Source organism: Ostrea edulis, chromosome 4, assembly GCF_947568905.1.
Source record: "Ostrea edulis chromosome 4, xbOstEdul1.1, whole genome shotgun sequence".
NCBI lineage: Eukaryota > Metazoa > Mollusca > Bivalvia > Ostreida > Ostreidae > Ostrea > Ostrea edulis.
Window position 1 is genome coordinate 75360928 of NC_079167.1, and position 19682 is coordinate 75380609.

At 34.4% G+C, this 19682-nt stretch overlaps 2 protein-coding genes across 4 annotated transcripts in view; one reads left to right on the forward strand and one right to left on the reverse strand.

Annotated features, from left to right (window-relative positions):
• LOC125668281 (trafficking protein particle complex subunit 13-like) overlaps positions 1-19682 on the reverse strand; it is a 66327-nt gene that overhangs the window by 9261 nt on the left and 37384 nt on the right. The window contains exons 1-7 of one of the 3 annotated variants that reach the window (XM_048902207.2): positions 16909-16994; positions 9320-9488; positions 8791-8875; positions 3447-3577; positions 2939-3011; positions 2718-2762; positions 760-890 (exon numbers count right to left, since the gene is read on the reverse strand). In XM_048902207.2, coding sequence (XP_048758164.2) covers positions 760-890; positions 2718-2762; positions 2939-3011; positions 3447-3577; positions 8791-8875; positions 9320-9488; positions 16909-16972 — 698 coding nt within the window. In that variant the 5' untranslated portion in view covers positions 16973-16994. Of the gene's footprint in view, positions 1-759; positions 891-2717; positions 2763-2938; positions 3012-3446; positions 3578-8790; positions 8876-9319; positions 9489-14613; positions 14648-16908; positions 16995-19682 lie in introns of those variants that run through there. The other 2 variants (XM_048902209.2, XM_048902208.2) reach the window with 2 other exon arrangements.
• Positions 7690-19682, forward strand: part of LOC125668280 (sodium-dependent organic anion transporter-like) — a 30831-nt gene continuing 18838 nt past the window's right edge. Inside the window, exon 1 of the mRNA XM_048902203.2 lies at positions 7690-8893. The gene's annotated coding sequence lies outside the window, so the exon portion shown is untranslated. The remainder of the gene's footprint in view (positions 8894-19682) is intronic.

Below are 19682 nucleotides of genomic sequence, written 5' to 3' on the forward strand. Positions count from 1 at the left end.
GACTTTGAAATAGTATAAAATGAGTATCTCTGGATGCAAATTGTTTTTTTGGTAAACACCAAGATTTCGTAAAGAATTTTATATTTCATGGTGTAGATTTTATTGAAATAATTCAAGAATTAAAAACACAATTATTAAAAACATGTCATTTCATATAAAATACATTGGAAATAACAAAATTGATTCTTGTATGACTCTGGAACAATTTTCAATAAATATCATTTTTCATGGATATGTCAAAAAATTGTTTTGTTGGTATATATATTTACTTCATTTTTTGGACAGAACTTTATGTCCTTTATTAATGAGCAAAATATGCACTTTGATCATCGCTTGATTTCATGATCTGGCAGAAACATGACAAAAAATCAACTAAAACTGGCCACAGCTAGAACAGTATCAAATGCGTTTAAACCTCAATATCTAAAACTCAATTGGGGAAGGGGGGGGGGGGGTTGTCGTTGAGAAAAAAACCTTTTGATATATATATCCAAAAGTATGATATATTGAGGTTAAAATCCAAATAGAAAATGTAGTCAGGACTTCTGACCCACTTTGATATATTCATGGTATTTGAGATATTGATGTTCGTGATGCTGAAGTTCAACTGTACAGGTTATTCTGAAACAGAATGAAACAATAGCCCGTGGTTTGCGACCATGAACTTGATTGTGACCGGCACAGACTGTTCTTACTTAAGTTATTGATTGGATTTTAACCACTCGTCCTCCTCTGACAACACATACACCGGGTACTTACTCATCTTTTCCCTCCGCATTGTTTAGCTGTGTACATATGTACTGTGGAGATGGCTCTAAGCTTACATGCTCCATATAGATTGGGCCAGGTGTTATATTCTGTATTTGAGCCTCAAGATAGACTTCATCTGACTGTGAAAATCAAGCTCGGCATTTAATGAAAACATCAAAATCTAAAATAACAGGAACGGAGAAAACATTATACACATGCATAATTAAGTCCATTTGACCAATATGGCCACAAAATATATTCACAAAATTGCCTCCCTTTCCCAGCAGAATAAGCTAATTTGCACACAAGCATTAAAGATTGCTTTGATATAGCTACTTTATGATGAATTTTCCAATGTTTGAGATCTTTTTCCCTCCCATGAATTATCATTTGAAAATTACATAAACTTTATGCACTTAAGAAATACATGATCAAGTCTCGAGGGAAGGTAAAAATACTTAATTCTAGCCAGTACTTTATTATACTAGTAATAGATCATCTTAAGGAATAGATACAAATGCTACTGTTATGTTAATTTAATCTGCAGTATATTGCTTTGTGTGAAGCAGTAAGTCTGTAAACCTCTAGAGAAGCAGCTGTGTCATTGATAGAAATCTAGACTTTGATTTAAGGAATTAGAAGATAACATTATTGGGTATATAGGATACACGAACATAATATGATAACTTGGTATGGGACACTACTGAAAGAAGTGCAACCTAATAGTTCATTTAAATTACTGTTACTCAAATGCAGCAGATAAATCTGAAATAGAATTTTTCTATTTGTACGACAACTGCAGTACAGTGCCTAGTATGGGATCCGGATTGTGACTTCAATGTAAGAATCTACAACCCCACAACCCCCCCACTAATTCTGGTAGTCCATGTATTATTCAAGAAGTGACTGGGTACAACGCCACATTATGACAGACAGCAATACATGTACACATTAACGTGAACCAATAGCAGAGAGGACTTCATACACAGCCTAATAAAACGTATCATAGAAAGAGGCGCTATGTTAATCAGTTGTCTAATTACATTCATTAACGGATAAATAAGCTTTTAATTATGTAAAAAATAACATGAGATATAATTCTGATTACAAAAAGAGTGAAATTTCTTTCGGAAACCATGCTGCAGCTACTGGAGTGCCTCTTCTCCAACATGACTCATAATGGCTGGCTCTAAATAACTCTCCGATTGTTACTGTAACGTCCTTCAACTTAGTTACCTAACGGCAAAAATTGCTGGTCTTAACTATCTAATATGGCCTTGACCTTTGTAGAAACACTCTAATTTGCTTCCGCAAAATTCTATGTAATGAAATAAGCATCCTTGGTCAATTAAGTGTGTGCGGAAAATTGAGTTGGGGTAATAAGGTTGTCTAAATTGCAGAAAGTCCATAGCTTTTCTAGGATGTGTAACACAAAGGTAGTGATCTGATTACAATGTTTTCAGTGAATGTAAATGATGGATATTGTCAGGTCAAATGGGAATATTAAAAGATCTCTATGTAATATTGACAGTCATGATCAGACAAAAAGCGAAAAGTTCACAGAAAGAGAAGATGACGACTACAGTACATATACAAGAGATGAGTGGTGTAGCACTATATGCGAGGAAGAAAATGTGCAAACTTACTACATGGTCCTGACATGAAATCATAAACAACCAACATAATATCTATAGCAGTTCTTCACATTCTGTGTGACTTTTGTAGTCAGAGAGAAAAACAAATAACCAATGGATTGTATCTTATTTCTCCTACTGGAAACATAAGTCATTTATCTATTAAATTTTGAAAAAAAAAATATAAGTAGGAGCTTTATCTATATTGAATGATTGCACTGCATCAAAGAACAAAACCAGAAGATTTTCTTTTGAAATATGAAACCATAATGTATTCTGCAGAAAATGTTGATGTATGCAAGTCCCATTCTACTTGCTTTGTTCCGTTTTTACCTCTGCATTGTAGAATTTTGTTTTCACATCCAGTGGCTTCAAAACCTGCAAAAATCGAGGTATCCAACTGAATGTCATGTATCTAATGCATAAATAAAACTGATACTATCAATTACAGACACACTCCCTGCACTGACATTACAGGTTTTTGCCTCTATGAAAACACATTTTAAAATTTTAAAGAAAAAATCTGGGTTAATTTTTTGTCTTGAAGTTTTCACCTGGAATTTGAAGAATTTTCTAAATGTCATCTGTTCAAAATTGCTAGTTGTGTAACTAACTGCACATACAAGTCTGAAAAGAAAATTAAAGACATCTTTTTACATTCCACATCAAATATTAATTCAAAATATTCCATTCAAGTGTATATGAACTTTTAACAAATAACATGTTCACTTCTACTAAGTAAAAACATGCATGTACACAAGAAATAAAGTTAGAATAAAATTATATCTTTTATTTGAAAATAACTTAATTGCATTTAGGAAAAATATCCTATTTCAACATTCTGTGTATCTATGATGTAGCTGTAACACAGAGAAAAGTTCCTTCATAGAATTAATGTGAAAGTTTTATATGGTTAAAAAATTCAGGATTTACACAAAACAGAAAATACACTATATTGATTTACAGGAATCAAAAGAATTTGCCAATAGGGATAAGTCTGATACATTAGTGGAGGACTGAGTAGACCCCCCCCCCCCCCATTAGTACATTGTTTAACTTTACATGTGAGTTCCAAGCTCCTTGACCTCATGGTGTATGACATCATCAATGCTCTGGTCTGGCCCTAATTCGTCTGTTGCAGGCACCTCTGCTCCCGACAGCATCAGTCTCTGGGATGTCGTCTGCAGGTCAACCTGAACAAAAAAATCATTATACCATCTGCTGTCATGGTCATATAATTAATTAATATTTAATGTCTAATTATATTCATGAATATCACAAAACCAATCAAACAGGTAACAATGCAAATGTCAGAAGTTGTAAAATTATACTGGTATAAAATATTTCATCAATAATTTAAGGAATCATGGAATACTCTACTCTAAATTTAGTCAAGATAAGATGGATAAATGTTTCTAGAGGTTACCAATACTTGTCATTTGATGATTATTGTGGTAAACTTTATACTAAAAGCATCAGGAACTAGTCCTGTTTCAGGGCTTTATTTTCTTAAACACCAGTATGAATGATAATTTTATGCTTCATTAGATGTCATGGGAAACATTTCCTAACATAAACTTGTTATGTGATCAAGAAAAAGTAGATGTTCTCATTGTTCTATCTGTTTGCTCATTAATTATGCAGGTCAATCAAGGTCAGCCTACTAATATGTATGCTGCGATAAGAACGTGTTTTATTCTAAAGAATTACTACCTAAATTTTTGGAGATTTCATAAAGTATGGTTTATTTCATATCAAATATTATTAACAGGAATTACCTTTAAAGTTATATTGATAAAATGATACCAGAATTTCGGAGACTAGAGAGGTCAAGTTAAGGTCAAAAAGCATGAATAGCGGAGTTATATGAATTATTTTCAAGGACATTTTCAAATGGAGGGATGACAATTAATACACATATACTTTTAAATTTGCCATTTTATCATAAAATCATCACATACAATTTACCCTTATTTTAAAGGTACATGTATGTTTATACCTCATGAATTGCTCGATATTTTAATTTCTTTTAAATTGCAGTTCTTAAGCCATTAAAAGAAGTCTTTAAATTTATTTAATCTTTTTTCAGCAAGGAAAAAAAAAACCCACTTGTGTCATTTTGTTGAAAATTTCAAATTCCTTACCAGTAGTCACATCCATAAAAGTAATTTACTAAAATAATTGTAATGATCTTGGCAAATAGAATATATTAGTATATGTATCAATATTTGGTTAAGTATTTCAGATTCAGAGTACAGTTAGGGTTATTTTGTTTCTCCAAAGGTAAGTGAAATTACATATCCATCTGCAAAGCACACAATAAACTCGAGCCATTAAAAACGAGTTCAGTTCGGTTACTTTGAATGCATTTCCTGATAATGTAAAGTCGATTAGATCAGTGGGCAGAGAATGGGTTGCCTTCTGATCACAAAAACATCATGCATAAGGAATGACTTTTTTGCTGACAACCATTTTCCTATTAAAAATTCAAAAACTGATCAATATATGTTTGGAAGGTATGAAGACTGATAAAACCTGAACACAATGTACATAAGTCTGTCAGGGGATGCAGGGCAAAGAGTGAGAACGTCCATGGCATTTAGCAATATTTACGGCTCGCAGATTTTTCTTCCTATATCTCTAGTCAGCGGTAGATGTATTTATAAATAATATTTTCAACCTTCTAGATAATTAATGACATAGTCCGTCAGTCAGCCAGCTGCAGTGCACTAAATCTGCTAAGAATTGTGTCTTTACTCTTGCTATTTAAAAGATCAAGTCTGATTTAGAAATTTCCTTTAATCTACAGCCTGCACAGGAGAAATAAAACAGACGAGCAGATTGGAGATGCTAACAAAAATTACTTATATATAAATTTTCCTAATTACATGACCTTGAAACCGAAAATACACAATTACTTTGTACATTATTAACATGTGCACTTGGAAACTCCATAGAAAAAGCATAAAATATAGAGCAATGAATAATCAAATATAATTAATTTCTCCAATCAAGCGAATTAAAACATAGAGTGTTTTCAGAAAGAAGAAGAAAAAACCACAAATAAAGTAAAACCTTTTTCCACTCATTCATACTCTGTGAACCGAGAAGAACATATCACATTTGATAATGTATCAGCTATAATAGGCCTCAAAAAGTTTATTATTTGTTTCTCAGGCCTGCTGCCAGTGTGTTAAGCAAGAAAGGTACTGCTAGTATGCACAATTTCATATCATTTTGTAATAAATTCCATTTTAAAATACCAAGGGTGCGTTTCATCAACCTGACAATACAAGCATTGGCGTCATTCTCAATAATGGAAAGCATGTTCCAAATGGCAATTTTGGAAACAGAAATCAGCTGGTAAGGTAACATTAATGGAAAGCAAACTTAATTTTCATTGCAATATGAGATTCAAAGAAAACTCAGAACAATTAACTGACCGAGAATTTGAATGTTTACCAATTGAACGCAAATATCCAAAAAAGTTTACGATGTATTCAAAGGAGATAATATGATAATATAACATATTTAATTCAATTTCAGACGTAACACGCCATTTGGTTTGTTGATTAGCATTCATCAAAATAGTTTATACCTTATTTAAAACCAAGATAACGCTACACATACGTCTCTATTAAACTGCACCATCTGATGGCAGCTGATAGATTCTCAATGCTGCTATAACAAATACTTCTCCACTTCAAATTCAGTCATAAATTTTTGTGCTAATATAATTACAACAAGACTATTGAAAAATTAAATCATATGGAAGGAAACTAACTATCTTTTGATCAATATCATACTATATAACTTGGTTTGGAACATTTGGCAGCTTTTATAAAAGAGCTTTGCAGTTTATAAAACATTAGACTTCCCAAACCCAAGTTATATGTCATAATAAATCGGTGAAAAATTATCTTTGGTCAATACAACTGCTTGCCTTATTATATTTCTAGAAAGGAAATTCTCTCTGATAGCAGAATACGACTCTAGAAATATACCACTCGCATGCTCTGATCATTTGTTATCAAAATACTGGTTCCTTTAATATATACTATTGTACACAATTGTAGTACTCATACACATATAGACTAATGAAATGATCGCAATTCATGTGCTGTTTTAATACTCAGGGACCTGTTTTACAAAAGAACTTATGACTAAGACTAAAAATATTACATAGTTCTAAAAAACTTGACAACTTATCAATTTTGTGAGATTTATACATGTATACTTCTATGAAATTTTTACAAAAGAAGATTTTGATCTTAGCTAGTTGTGAATTCTTCTGTAAAATATGGCCCTGTAGTAGTAGCACCAGATATAAATGATAGGGGGATGGGCTTGTCATAAGAGGTGACTAAATGGAGCAGTCCTTCGGATGAGACCATAAAAACCGAGGTCCCATGTCACAGCAGGTGTGGCACAATAAAGATCCCTCCCTGCTCAATGGCCATAAGCACCGAGCATGGGCCTAAATTCTGCAGCGCTTCACCGGCAGTGGTGACGTCTCATGAGTGAAATATTCTCGAGAGGGACGTAAAACAATATTCAATCAAAATTAAGATTACACTGAAGACTTGAAAATCCCTCTATGAGCTTAATCCCCCTCAACTGGGCTACAAACCCAAACCTGGAGGGGAACATAAAGCAAATCCTCTTCCCTCAAAATACAGGGCATGTTCAGTACCCTGAACACAGATATGCTGAATACTCCAGATATATTGTGATGAGTAGGTGGTCTTGGCTGCATTTACTGTATAAGTGATTTTGAAAACCTGATATTTTGGAATAAGGTAATTTGGAATATTCCGGTTATCTCTAAAAGGATTTCTAAGTCTCAAGGGCTGCATTTACCTGGTTTTTGTTGAAGTCAGACCAGATTTCCTCTCTGTCAAACTGCACAATGGCCACTTTTCATGAACGATAACCTCAACGTCAGTTGAAATTAACATCTTTTATACTCACTGATCACGTATCGCAGGTGATGGAATAAACAAGGTGTCTTTTTAACTGACCTCAAATGAACTCACTAATCAATGACACATTTATTGATAGACACCATAGGTAAACTCGCATGTTGAGGACATTAATTGAGAAACACTATAAGGCAGTGCATGATTAACCGAGCTGGTACCAAAGAATGTCGGAAGCTTTACAAGCCCTAAAACTTATAAGTTCACCGAAACTGGGTAGAAATGACAGAGAACTGACTTTATGAAGTCCACCATATTTAGATCCCAATTTATATAGTGAGCCTAAGATCCTGCTTACACAAGCGAATCGAAACTGTTGGATCAGATATGCGTAAATTGATTTTATTACGATAGAAAACATAAAGACAATGAATGGAATTGATAATAAATAATTTACAATATCATATGTTGCTTCTTTGGATCTTATCTTTGTTTAATTTTGAATATTATAATCTCTCTGAAAATTATATGCATATTGAGTAGTGCATGCAAGACATGGTGAAATAGAACATCAAAAAGTGATATTGGAGCTAAACTTCAGATATCTGAACTCTCTTTTTATTTCAAAGTCCCATGGACTGTGACATTCAAAGGTTCAACTGTACTCATGCCTTCAAAATGTAGACCTGTTCATGATTGCCTTCAATAGTGAATTCTGGAAACCCATTATAGGTTTGTTGATCTCATAACTTAGGCAAGCTCTTTCAAACAAGTACACTTGCACATCCCATTATCAAACCATATGTATTTATAGTTTGTATTATCACAAACAATTACTGTAATAAACTTCTGGCATCCCTGATGATTTTCATATCAATTCATAATTTTACACTCTTCTCCTTCATAGAACTATAACATAAATCTTAGGGGTACAGTACATGGAACTGAACTCGATGTACCTGTACCATTACTTGCTGAGGGCAATGTCGTAAGTCACCCCATCTTCAAATATCATATAATACCCATTCCTCTCACAACAGCATGTACAGGAAAATATTGGCAGTAATTCTAGCAGAAAAATCTGCCCATTCACTTTTATGAGTTTTTTTCCTAAACAACTGAAATACAGAATGGAAAGTGAGACAGTGTAGGCATAACTGAGAGCTTTCAGGCCTAATCGCACAGCAGGGAAAATCAACGCCTGTAAAAATATATACCGCAAATAATGCAGGAATGGATTATAAGCCCTCCTAAAAAACAATAATTTCCAGGATCTGACAGGATCATGCATTTTACAGGCGACACCATCTGCATCTTCGTCCATTAGATTACAGATTAACAGCTTTCTAGCACAGTGCTCTATTTCATATCTCCGTAATAAATAGGGCAAAAAATGTCTCACATCATTTTCACTGAGCAAGTGCATTGGAAACTTTGGATAAGATGAGGGCATGTGTTTTATATTAAGTGAAGAGGGTTGGTTATACCTTTAAAGTGATGTCCCGACACTGTTGTACACTGTCATTGTGAACGCTGATATAGCTCGAAAAGGTCTCTCCTAGGAAGATGTTTCTGTACAAAAAACAAGAGGTAAGAATCATGACATTCAAACTAATAAGTGACAATCAATTTGTTTATTGTTTCAAAATGATTTTCTAAAAGAAAAATTTGATCATATATAGATGAGTATTGATTTTCATTTGAAAATTATCCGTCTTAAACGCACACATGCCAAAGGAATTTCATTACTTTTAACCTTTGTTAATTAAGTACCCTAAAATTCTTGTGAATTAAAAAAATGCCTTGCATAATTGTTATTGACATCTTTGCATATATTTAGTCTTCTGCCAAATTCTACAGTAACTCATTAACCTTAAGAGGTTGGAAGATTAAAAATTTCAGAAATTTTCAATTCATATCATCCAGTATATTGTATTTTCTCCTAAAGTAATTTATTTGAAGTTGTAATTTTGCCTTTCAATCCATATTCATTACGGTTATAATGATAAAATGTACCCAAAGTTTTGTGGCAAAGTCAATAAATCTCCCAGTCCAAAGTACGGAACTCCATCTGGCTGTGCTATGTCTGTCTGTTGCATTCCTTGGAGTAGTTCCCCTTGCAGATCCCTGGTGTCACTAATTAGGGGGTGGTATGGCATGAGAGAGGGTTTGGTGAGCCTCATAACTGAAATGAGAGGAAGCATGCTGTTTAGCTTTCATTGCACATTTACTCTAAAGCTTGTGAACATAGCAAAGCAATGTTCTTGTACTGCCTGCATTGACAACATTTAGAATACTGAACATTTCTGCCATTCATTACTGCTCATGACAACAAATCTATAACAGACAACAGTTTCAAGTACATAAAAAACTAAGATCTCACGGCACAATTTTCGCTTTATCAGTTTTTTTAAACTCACATGCATGCTGATTGTACTGGTGACAAAATTATTACTATCGCTAAACTCGTACTATCGCTAAACTCGTACTATCGCTAAACTCGTACTATCGCTAAACTCGTACTATAGCTAAACTCGTACTATCGCTAAACTCGTACAATCGCTAAACTCGTACTATAGCTAAACTCGTACTATCGCTAAACTCGTACTATCGCTAAACTCGTACTATCACTAAACTCGTACTATAGCTAAACTCGTACTATCGCTAAACTCGTACTATCGATAAACTCGTAATATCACTAAATTTGTACTAATATATCTTGACAACCATGCTCATTTATACATGAAAGTGGTTTATTGTCAGGGAGTTAAACTTGTCCTTGACATCATTCACATGACCTTTATTAAGCAAAGAAATTATCTTTGAAGTAAAAAAAACCCACCAGTCAGCTAGACTATATAGTTACAACATCATTACAATATCATATAGCTTCACATCACCTCAGGAAATATATAGCTCCCCACCACCTCAGGAAATATATAGCTCCCCATCACCTCAGGAAATATATAGCTCCCAATCACCTCAGGAAATATATAGCTTCCCATCACCCCAGGAAGTATATAGCTCCCAATCACCTCAGGAAATATATAGCTTCCCATCACCTCAGGAAATATATAGCTTCCCATCACCTCAGGAAATATATAGCTCCCCACCACCTCAGGAAATATATAGCTCCCCACCACCTCAGGAAATATATAGCTCCCCATCACCTCAGGAAATATATAGCTCCCCATCACCTCAGGAAATATATAGCTTCCCATCACCCCAGGAAGTATATAGCTCCCAATCACCTCAGGAAATATATAGCTTCCCATCACCTCAGGAAATATATAGCTTCCCATCACCTCAGGAAATATATAGCTCCCCACCACCTCAGGAAATATATAGCTCCCCATCACCTCAGGAAATATATAGCTTCCAATCACCTCAGGAAATATATAGCTTCCCATCACCTCAGGAAATATATAGCTTCCCATCACCTCAGGAAATATATAGCTCCCCACCACCTCAGGAAATATATAGCTCCCCATCACCTCAGGAAATATATAGCTTCCCATCACCTCAGGAAATATATAGCTTCCCACCACCTCAGGAAATTTATAGCTCCCCATCACCTCAGGAAATATATAGCTCCCCATCACCTCAGGAAATATATAGCTTCCCATCACCTCAGGAAATATATAGCTCCCCATCACCTCAGGAAATATATAGCTTCCCATCACCTCAGGAAATATATAGCTCCCCATCACCTCAGGAAATATATAGCTCCCCACCACCTCAGGAATATATAGGAACATATACACAATGGTAAGTAAAGAATGGGACTAATAGGGGTGTGTGTGTTCTAAATCATCATATCATCATTATATCATATACATGTCCTTCACTGACCTTGTCTCAAATCAAATTCTTCTGCAATAATATTGTAGAGGAATCATTGTGTTTAGATGTATACAATACCCCTCTTCCAACTTTTTATTTTGAATGCATGGGTCCACATCACACTCATAAGCAATAATGATTTTGTAAAGAATGGGTATCAATTAAATTGGGATATTTCTCCATAAGAGAGTTTGTTAAATTCTAAAGAAGAATTTTATCTACCTGAGTACCTTAGCTTTTGACTTTGTTTAATACGAGAACATTCAAACGAATTCTTTGTGTGAAGCAGAAGTAGTTAGACTAGGTCTTTTGCATTCTAAAGCTATGGACAGGTAAAAACTGTAAGCGACCTTGTCCTTGTTCAAATGACCTTGGTTTAGAAGCATCATATTATAGCAATGATAGTCCTGGCAGTTGATATAGACAAGGGCATTATCATGGGTCGCACTGGATCCTTCAAACAATTCTTTTTCAGGGATTATAAAATCTGTCAGAAATGGGAAAACAATAATTTATCACAGGCGTACGTCCATCACACACATTTTGCTGCAACTCAGAGATACTTCAGATCACAGTGTAAATCTGGTAAGAAATACTGACCAAATCCAAAAATACATATCAAATTGTCTGAATGATGGTGAGGGGATAAATATGCAAACTTAACATAGAAGTTTAATTTATTACAGAGAGCAACATAGACCTTGCTTTTATACATGCGGCTGGTAACAAAAATGTGCAACTGGTGCCAGTGTGTAAATATTATGCTTTGTTGTGTATGTTTGATGTCACTGTTGGAAGTTGTGGGAGTGAGATACTTTTCAGATGTTTGCTGTTGATTTTTTGGGCAGATTTCGGTAGTGACAGCCAACAACGACCAGGCATACTACAGTTACTAAAGCCAGCTCCATCTTCATAACTAGTACAAAAGTGTTCATCATTTACCAATCCCTTACAGTAAATACAATTTCATGTTTTGTTTTTATGCATCCCCCCCCCCCCCCAATATCAAACCAGTACAAAAGTACCATTTAAAAATCCCTTTTAGTAAATACAATTTTATGTTTTGTTTTATGTATTTTTTCCCAATAACCAGTACAAAAGTATCATTTACAAATCCCTTTTAGTACATATGTAAATACAATTTTTTTGTACAAGGCAACATTAGCGTGTCTTCACAAATCTATCATTTCCATGAAGTTGTCGGTAGCAGCATTCTTGACCTAATTGTCCAGGGAGATGAATTCAATTAATAGAAATATGATCAAACATTAGTTAATAAGGGGACCCCCCCCCAAATTTTTTTTTTACAGAGGTCGAGTAATGTATCATCATCACAGTGTATATATATATATACACTTGACAACACACGGAATCACTTACAGCCATTCCACTAACAGCATCACTACAGGGGTAACTTATGACAGAGATGACATTCATGGGGATATTTAATGAATTGATTGTGATATGTAAATGCACAATGCGTGCAATGGATAATAAACCTTGTATCTTTATCGCCTGCATTCCCATATGGCTTCCCTCGGCTTTCTGGAGAAAGACCGGAATCACATTCAGTCAATGGGGTGATAAATATTGAATATTAGTTTTGATTTTTTTTCTCTGTGCCGGGTTTCTAATTTTGTATTCTGCCCCAGCTGGGACTTGGTTGGTTTGAATTGGTAGATTGGTGGCTGTATCCATTTGCTGCCAATACATTGCATGAAATTCTTGTTGATTACTATATGACCCATAACTTATCATGTAGACATATCAGAATTTGGTCTTCCTTAAAAGCATGGATCTATCAGGCAGAAGTAAAAAGTCGTGCTTATTTTTCAGTCGGCATTTTATCTTAGCTTCTGTGCTTTACCTCATATAAACTTCACGGCCATTAAAAGGTCCATTTGATCTGAGCAGTTGCTATTCTGCATGCTAAGAGTAAGTGGTCTATCTGAGCCTCATTTGATACACTGCACTAAATCAAAGAACATGTACTAAGTTTACTGTGAACTTACATGTGATGCTTTGACTTAAAGATCTATCAATCGTCCTCATGGCATGTTTTTGAGATTAGAGAATTTCAAAGTTTTACTTGCATATTTTTGACATTAGTTAGATTTTAATGAAACTTTGGATGCCATATGACTCCCAACAGACACATCGAAGCCACGCAACCCTATCTTCACTTAAAGAAATGATTTCTGAAACAATACTCTTTTCACAGATCCTCTACCTTTCATACTATTAAAAAAGTTGGGATTTTCCCCCAGTAATATGAATGGACTTGTCTGTATCATTTGATGAAACTTATTTGAGTGTACATGTATTACAAAATTAAATTCAGGTCAGTATATGGTAACATATACAAGCTATGCACATCAATTAAATTCAGGCCAGTATATAGTAACATATACAAGCTATGCACATCAATTAAATTCAGGCCGGTATATAGTAACATATACAAGCTATGCACATCAATTAAATTCAGGCCGGTATATAGTAACATATACAAGCTATGTATATCAATTAAATTCAGGCCAGTATATAGTAACATATACAAGCTATGCATATCAATTAAATTCAGGTCAGTATATAGTAACATATACAAGCTATGCACATCAATTAAATTCAGGCCAGTATATAGTAACATATACAAGCTATGTATATCAATTAAATTCAGGTCAGTATATAGTAACATATACAAGCTATGTATATCAATTAAATTCAGGCCAGTATATAGTAACATATACAAGCTATGTATATCAATTAAATTCAGGTCAGTATATAGTAACATATACAAGCTATGTATATCAATTAAATTCAGGTCAGTATATAGTAACATATACAAGCTATGTATATCAATTAAATTCAGGCCGGTATATAGTAACATATACAAGCTATGTATATCAATTAAATTCAGGCCGGTATATAGTAACATATACAAGCTATGCATATCAACACAGATGTTGGATCTTAATATATAAATAGTAAGTGTAATTAGATATGTAAATAAGCTGCGAGTTCATTTACATAAATATATACCTACTATTTATACATTAAATCAACTATAATGTCCCGTAGGGATCCGGGTAGAATAGGTCCTCAGTACCCCTTGCTTTGATGTCGTAAGAGGCGACTAAATGGGACGGTCCTTCGGATGAGACCACAAAAAGCGAGGTCCCATGTCACAGCAGGTGTGGCACGATAAAGATCCCTCCCTGCTCAATGGCCATAAGCACCGAGCATTATAGGCCTAAATTTTGCAGCCCTTCACCGGCAGTCTCCATATATGAGTGAAAAATTCTTGAGTGGGATGTTAAACAAACAATCAATCAATCAACTATAATGTATGTTCTGAACAATACACAAGCACAGAAAACGGTACATACTATGAAGTCATATAATACTTTTATATACCCATCAATAATTGTGTTTTGATAATGTTAAATTCACAGAGTGTGTGATCTTACTTTCCGGATCACCCCACATTGTAGTGATAACATCTTCGACTCTAAAACTGATGACATCACATTGCACGGTTTTGAGGAAAGTGATCAATCAAACTCTGTACACAAAAAAAAAATTTCACTTTATGTTCGTTGTTTTTGATAATTAGGAATACATTCATTAATCTTAAAAACATGTATCAGTACTTAAAACAACATATTGAGGGGTACATAAATAATTTACCATTACTACAATAAATTGATCTGAAGAGTTGGATCACGTCTCGTTTACAGGCACAGATCACCGTGTCTCCTTTGATCTGATGATCCAACTTGATGTGATTAAGTTATTTTTAATAGTAATAATACATGTGCTCTCCATTATGTTCAACACCGTTGATTGTACACAGTGTAATCCGACTTTCCGGATCACCATATTGCATTTCTATGAATCCTTATCACCATCCTCCAAAACTGATGACATCATAATACGCAAGCACAAATTTTGGTAAACTTATCCATAATGTCAAACAAGACTGCTATACACATAAAATTATTTCATTCTATTTTTGTCCTTGCCTATCAATAATTACTTCATTATCACCTAAAGCTTATACAAGGAGGAATACCATATATCCAACACCCATTACGTCTCGTTCTCAGTCATGGATCATCAGCCTTGTATATCCATACAATTCGTGCCTGTCAACTCAACATAGACTGACTCTTCTGATCAAGTACCTCTAGTAAAAAACTTACCGAGTTAAAATAAAAACACCTTCTGTTCTTAGTTTTATAAATATCCCTTTCTGGCCAATATACTACAAATTCTTGTTCATTTTGTATATTATACATAAAGTAAGAACATTTTTCATAGGCCAATTCATATTTCGCTACATTCATCTGACTCCTTAAAATAACAGACAGTCCAAGGTTTGTGATTAGAGTAGCCTATCAGGAACTCAGATCTCCTCTCAGCCTTGTTTAATGGGCTTTGAATTCCCCATGAAATCATCAGTTGTCAATTGTATCTTCTCAAAACTACACTTCTGTCAACTGCTTCAGCCTGCTGCTGTGATTAAGTAGAATACAATTGGCAGGAGGAAATGCATGTTCCTCCGGTCAGTGGTCCAAGTCTCCATATGCAATGTTTTGATTTGCACAGTTGATGCCAAGGATTAATTAATGCTCTGGTAAGCAATAAGATTCATAAAAATCTCATTCCCTGGCATAAGCCATCTGCATAGATCAAAACCCAAACCCATCTACCAATAGACCTGGACTCAGCATCAAGAGAGGCTCGCATGTATTCACCAATTTAGTCCGATTTTTACCGAGGTCTCCTGCATTCTACATTACTTATTCTTTTCCATACAAAACTCAGCGCACCTCATTGTGTAACTTCTAGTCATTGTATGAACAACTTCATGTGGTCGTTTTCTTTTGCTCATTGTAGCGATTTCTTGTGATTTTGTAAAAGAATATGCATAACCATACTGCTAATTATGATTTCACAAGTTCTTGTGGGCATCAAAATGTTGATTTGTCAAAAGATAGTGTTGTTGATACGCATAATGTTTATACACTCATGGATAACCATAATGTTTATACACTCATGAATATTGACATTGTAATTCTAATATGTAAATTTTGATTTTGTTGTTAAAAATATAAAGTATGCGTTCACTTGTTGTCAACTTTATCATTAGATAAAAATAAACCAATTAATTCTTTAATTCCTTTTTTGAAAGTAAATTTCACATCCAGTGAGGTGAATGAAATCTACAAAGCAGGTATCATCTCATACTATATAACTAAAGATACACTACAACATGGCCTTAAATGTTTATACTGGGTCAGTGTACAATGTGGAAAATAATCATATCTTGATCATCATGACTTCTATATGTTAAGTTTTGTTGTCTTTCAAAAATCATTCTTCTCAAGGGACAAATGACATGAGATGATTCTAAGCCATTATCCTTATCTGCAAACTAGAACCAAAAATCAATTTGATATGAAAGACATGGCCCATAATTATTGGGAAACAGTACTCGGAGAGACAAGAAAATTGTAGAGAAACTGATGGAACATTGGGCCAAGTCAAGAATGTGCCCCCCACAACATACTTCAGCTGTGAGACACCATTAGCCTTGGGGTTTTTGGCAACAGTTTCAGTTTTTGATGATAATGTATAGATAAATAAAAACTGTGGGAAATAATCAACAGATGGAAAATGTTTGATTAGACTTAATACTAACAATGAGCAAGATAATTTTCTAAGTAATTAATAATAGCATAAAAGATTGTCATTGTTACATTCTTTAGTATATAGCCTTGACTTTTCTCGACTGGTGAACAGGTAGTAATATTGCACCATCATAAGGTAATGCCAGCGTTATATCCATTTCCAGCTTTTAAGGAAAGTTTCGGAGAATGCAGGCATGAACTACAACCAAAAAAAAAAAGGGGGGGGGAGATGGAGATGAGGGGGGGGGGGGGGGGGGGGGGAGAGTCAGAGACAACTCTTCTCAGATTACAATATCTCAGAAGAATCGTACAAATGACTGATCATTGATCATTAATAATATATAGATTGTTGGACTTTGATAATAATAGAAGATAACTTAAAATATATATAAAAAGCATTTATGCTAATGCAATTTCATGTTGAGAATTTTTGAAAGCACAAGGTACAATATTGTAGGCCCCAAAATTTTCTGTTTAAATGTGTCTCGAATTAAGCTTGATCTGTGTTTTAAATAAGTTGAATATCTGCCAAGACGTATACCATCTATCAACTATTAAAATGAAATTTATTGCTTATTTGATAGCACTATTACGTCATGAATAAGACTTTTCCTGTCTTTTTTCAAAAGGTTGATAGAAGAAGATGAAAAATGCATTTCAATATGAATATGCTTGACACATGAGCTGTATGGTTTTTTTCTTTGGGGGGGGGGGGGGGGGGGGGGGGGGGGCGGCTGAATTTATCATTGATTTTGGCATTTTTGCAATTTTATGCCAACTTCACACTCCTATCATATACCACAAAGCAATTTTGGATCAAGGTAAACATATTATGGGTTTGCTTATATATTCCTTATTTGAATGCCAGATTTTGGGACTCCTACTGAAATCAACCATTTTCTGGGCCAGTTTAGAGAAATTCTAATCTGCGAAACGGGAAATATTCATTTTTTGTGAAAAGGGGTAAGCTACCCTTTACCAGTGATAGAAAGAACATCCACATTATATATCAGGTATACTTTCAATCTAATCAAAGTTAGATCTTTTGATCCGCTCACCTATGATTGTTACACATAGGACAGGAGTGGATCAAAGGATCTAATTCTAATTTGATTGGTGCTTCAGTGAATCATCATTTTCACGATACATGGATATTTGCTAGTGGAGGAAATTTAATTTAAACTAAATATGTAGAAAATAACTGTTCACATAAATATTTTCCAAATCTGTATATTGTAATTCAAAGTTAATGTATACACATATTAGCAAAGCAGATTGAAATAAAACCCAAGCTATAATGCAGACTTGTGTATAATTAACAACATGCAGAAAATACCATGTTTACGCTATTTTTATTAGCAATTATCCTGAAACACACACAAATAAGTACTGTGTCCAAGTGTTGATTAAATGGATGTACTCCAAATTCTGATAATCGAAGGCCACCATGATGAATTAAAAACAAAGGCATGCCTGTTCCTGTATTCACCACAAGATAGAGAAGCACTTCTTCAATACTTTAATGTAACTGGTATACTTTATTTGACTGTTATATACCTTGTACTTTATTTGACCGTTCTTTTAGATTTCAATGACCGACCACAAGATTTTACTCATTTGCCACTGTGCCAAAAAGTGATTGATATGTTCGTCTTAATCTTGAGTGGCCGGAAAAATGGAGAGGGTGGGTGGGGGTGATTACTTATATGAAACAGATGTTTTAAAACCTTCAAATTTTTAGGCAAAATTAGTGTAAACAAGGAAATATCTGCCCCCCCCCCCTGTTTTATTTTTGCCTTTCACCTGGACAATTTTAAGACTGGGTGAAACTGTTTTCTTTCTTATTTCTCTTTTAATGCAACTGGGTCTGGGCGAATTTTAAATGGAGCGAAACCGCCAGCAAGTGTAGAAAGGCGAAAATAACACGGAGTGAAAATAATCCTGTATGCAGTCGCAATAGTACATATACAAGTAACTTGAAGCATCAATTCAATTTTAATGCAATAGATGTGGATGAGACATGCATATATGCTACTGATGTGTTTACTATCAAAGTTTTCAATTAATCAATAAATGAATTAAACATGATCAGTCTGAATTGAATTCACCCTATTTAGAAAACCTGGGAGCTAAATTCCACAGGATTTTAATGTTCAATACTAATTCACTTTCACTTCCCTGATAACAATATTTTTGATACCATTAGAGACCCTTAATAAAGAATTCCGACTCAATTGTGCACCATAATACGCCCACACTTTCTACAGTATGATGCCATTCTACACTCAGAGACATAGTGTGAAAAATTTCGAAGCTCAAAGTATCATAGGAACTGAAATGGTTTGAACCTCTCAGAATGAAAGCCTTCTATATACACAATGTCTCAGTAATCTTGAAATCTATGTGACATACATAATTATTCCCTTGCTTAAGTTACAGAACCAAGAGAGTCTGGCTGCAAACTTCTGAAGGATAATTTCCCTCTTAACAAAGATACTATATCTTCTTTCAAGTTTTCATTTTACTCCTTGGAGATTATTAATTTTCTAAATGACCCTGGTTACTAACACCTCTTTTCTTTATGGCTTCGTTTGAGGACTGTTGTTACATCATTCAATACTGCAGAAATCACACACATATACTCCTAAGACCAGACTTTCCATATTGAAGTTCATGAAGCTCTCTGGACAATTAATGCACTGTAGATGCCTTAGTTTATGCCAGTACTTAATACGGCAAAATGACTCGTCAACGTCAAATCGCAGGAGCATAAATTCGTGAGTGCTCTGCATGTTGATTAAGAATTTTTACATGTATTTAAGCAATATCAAAATAAAAGCTCA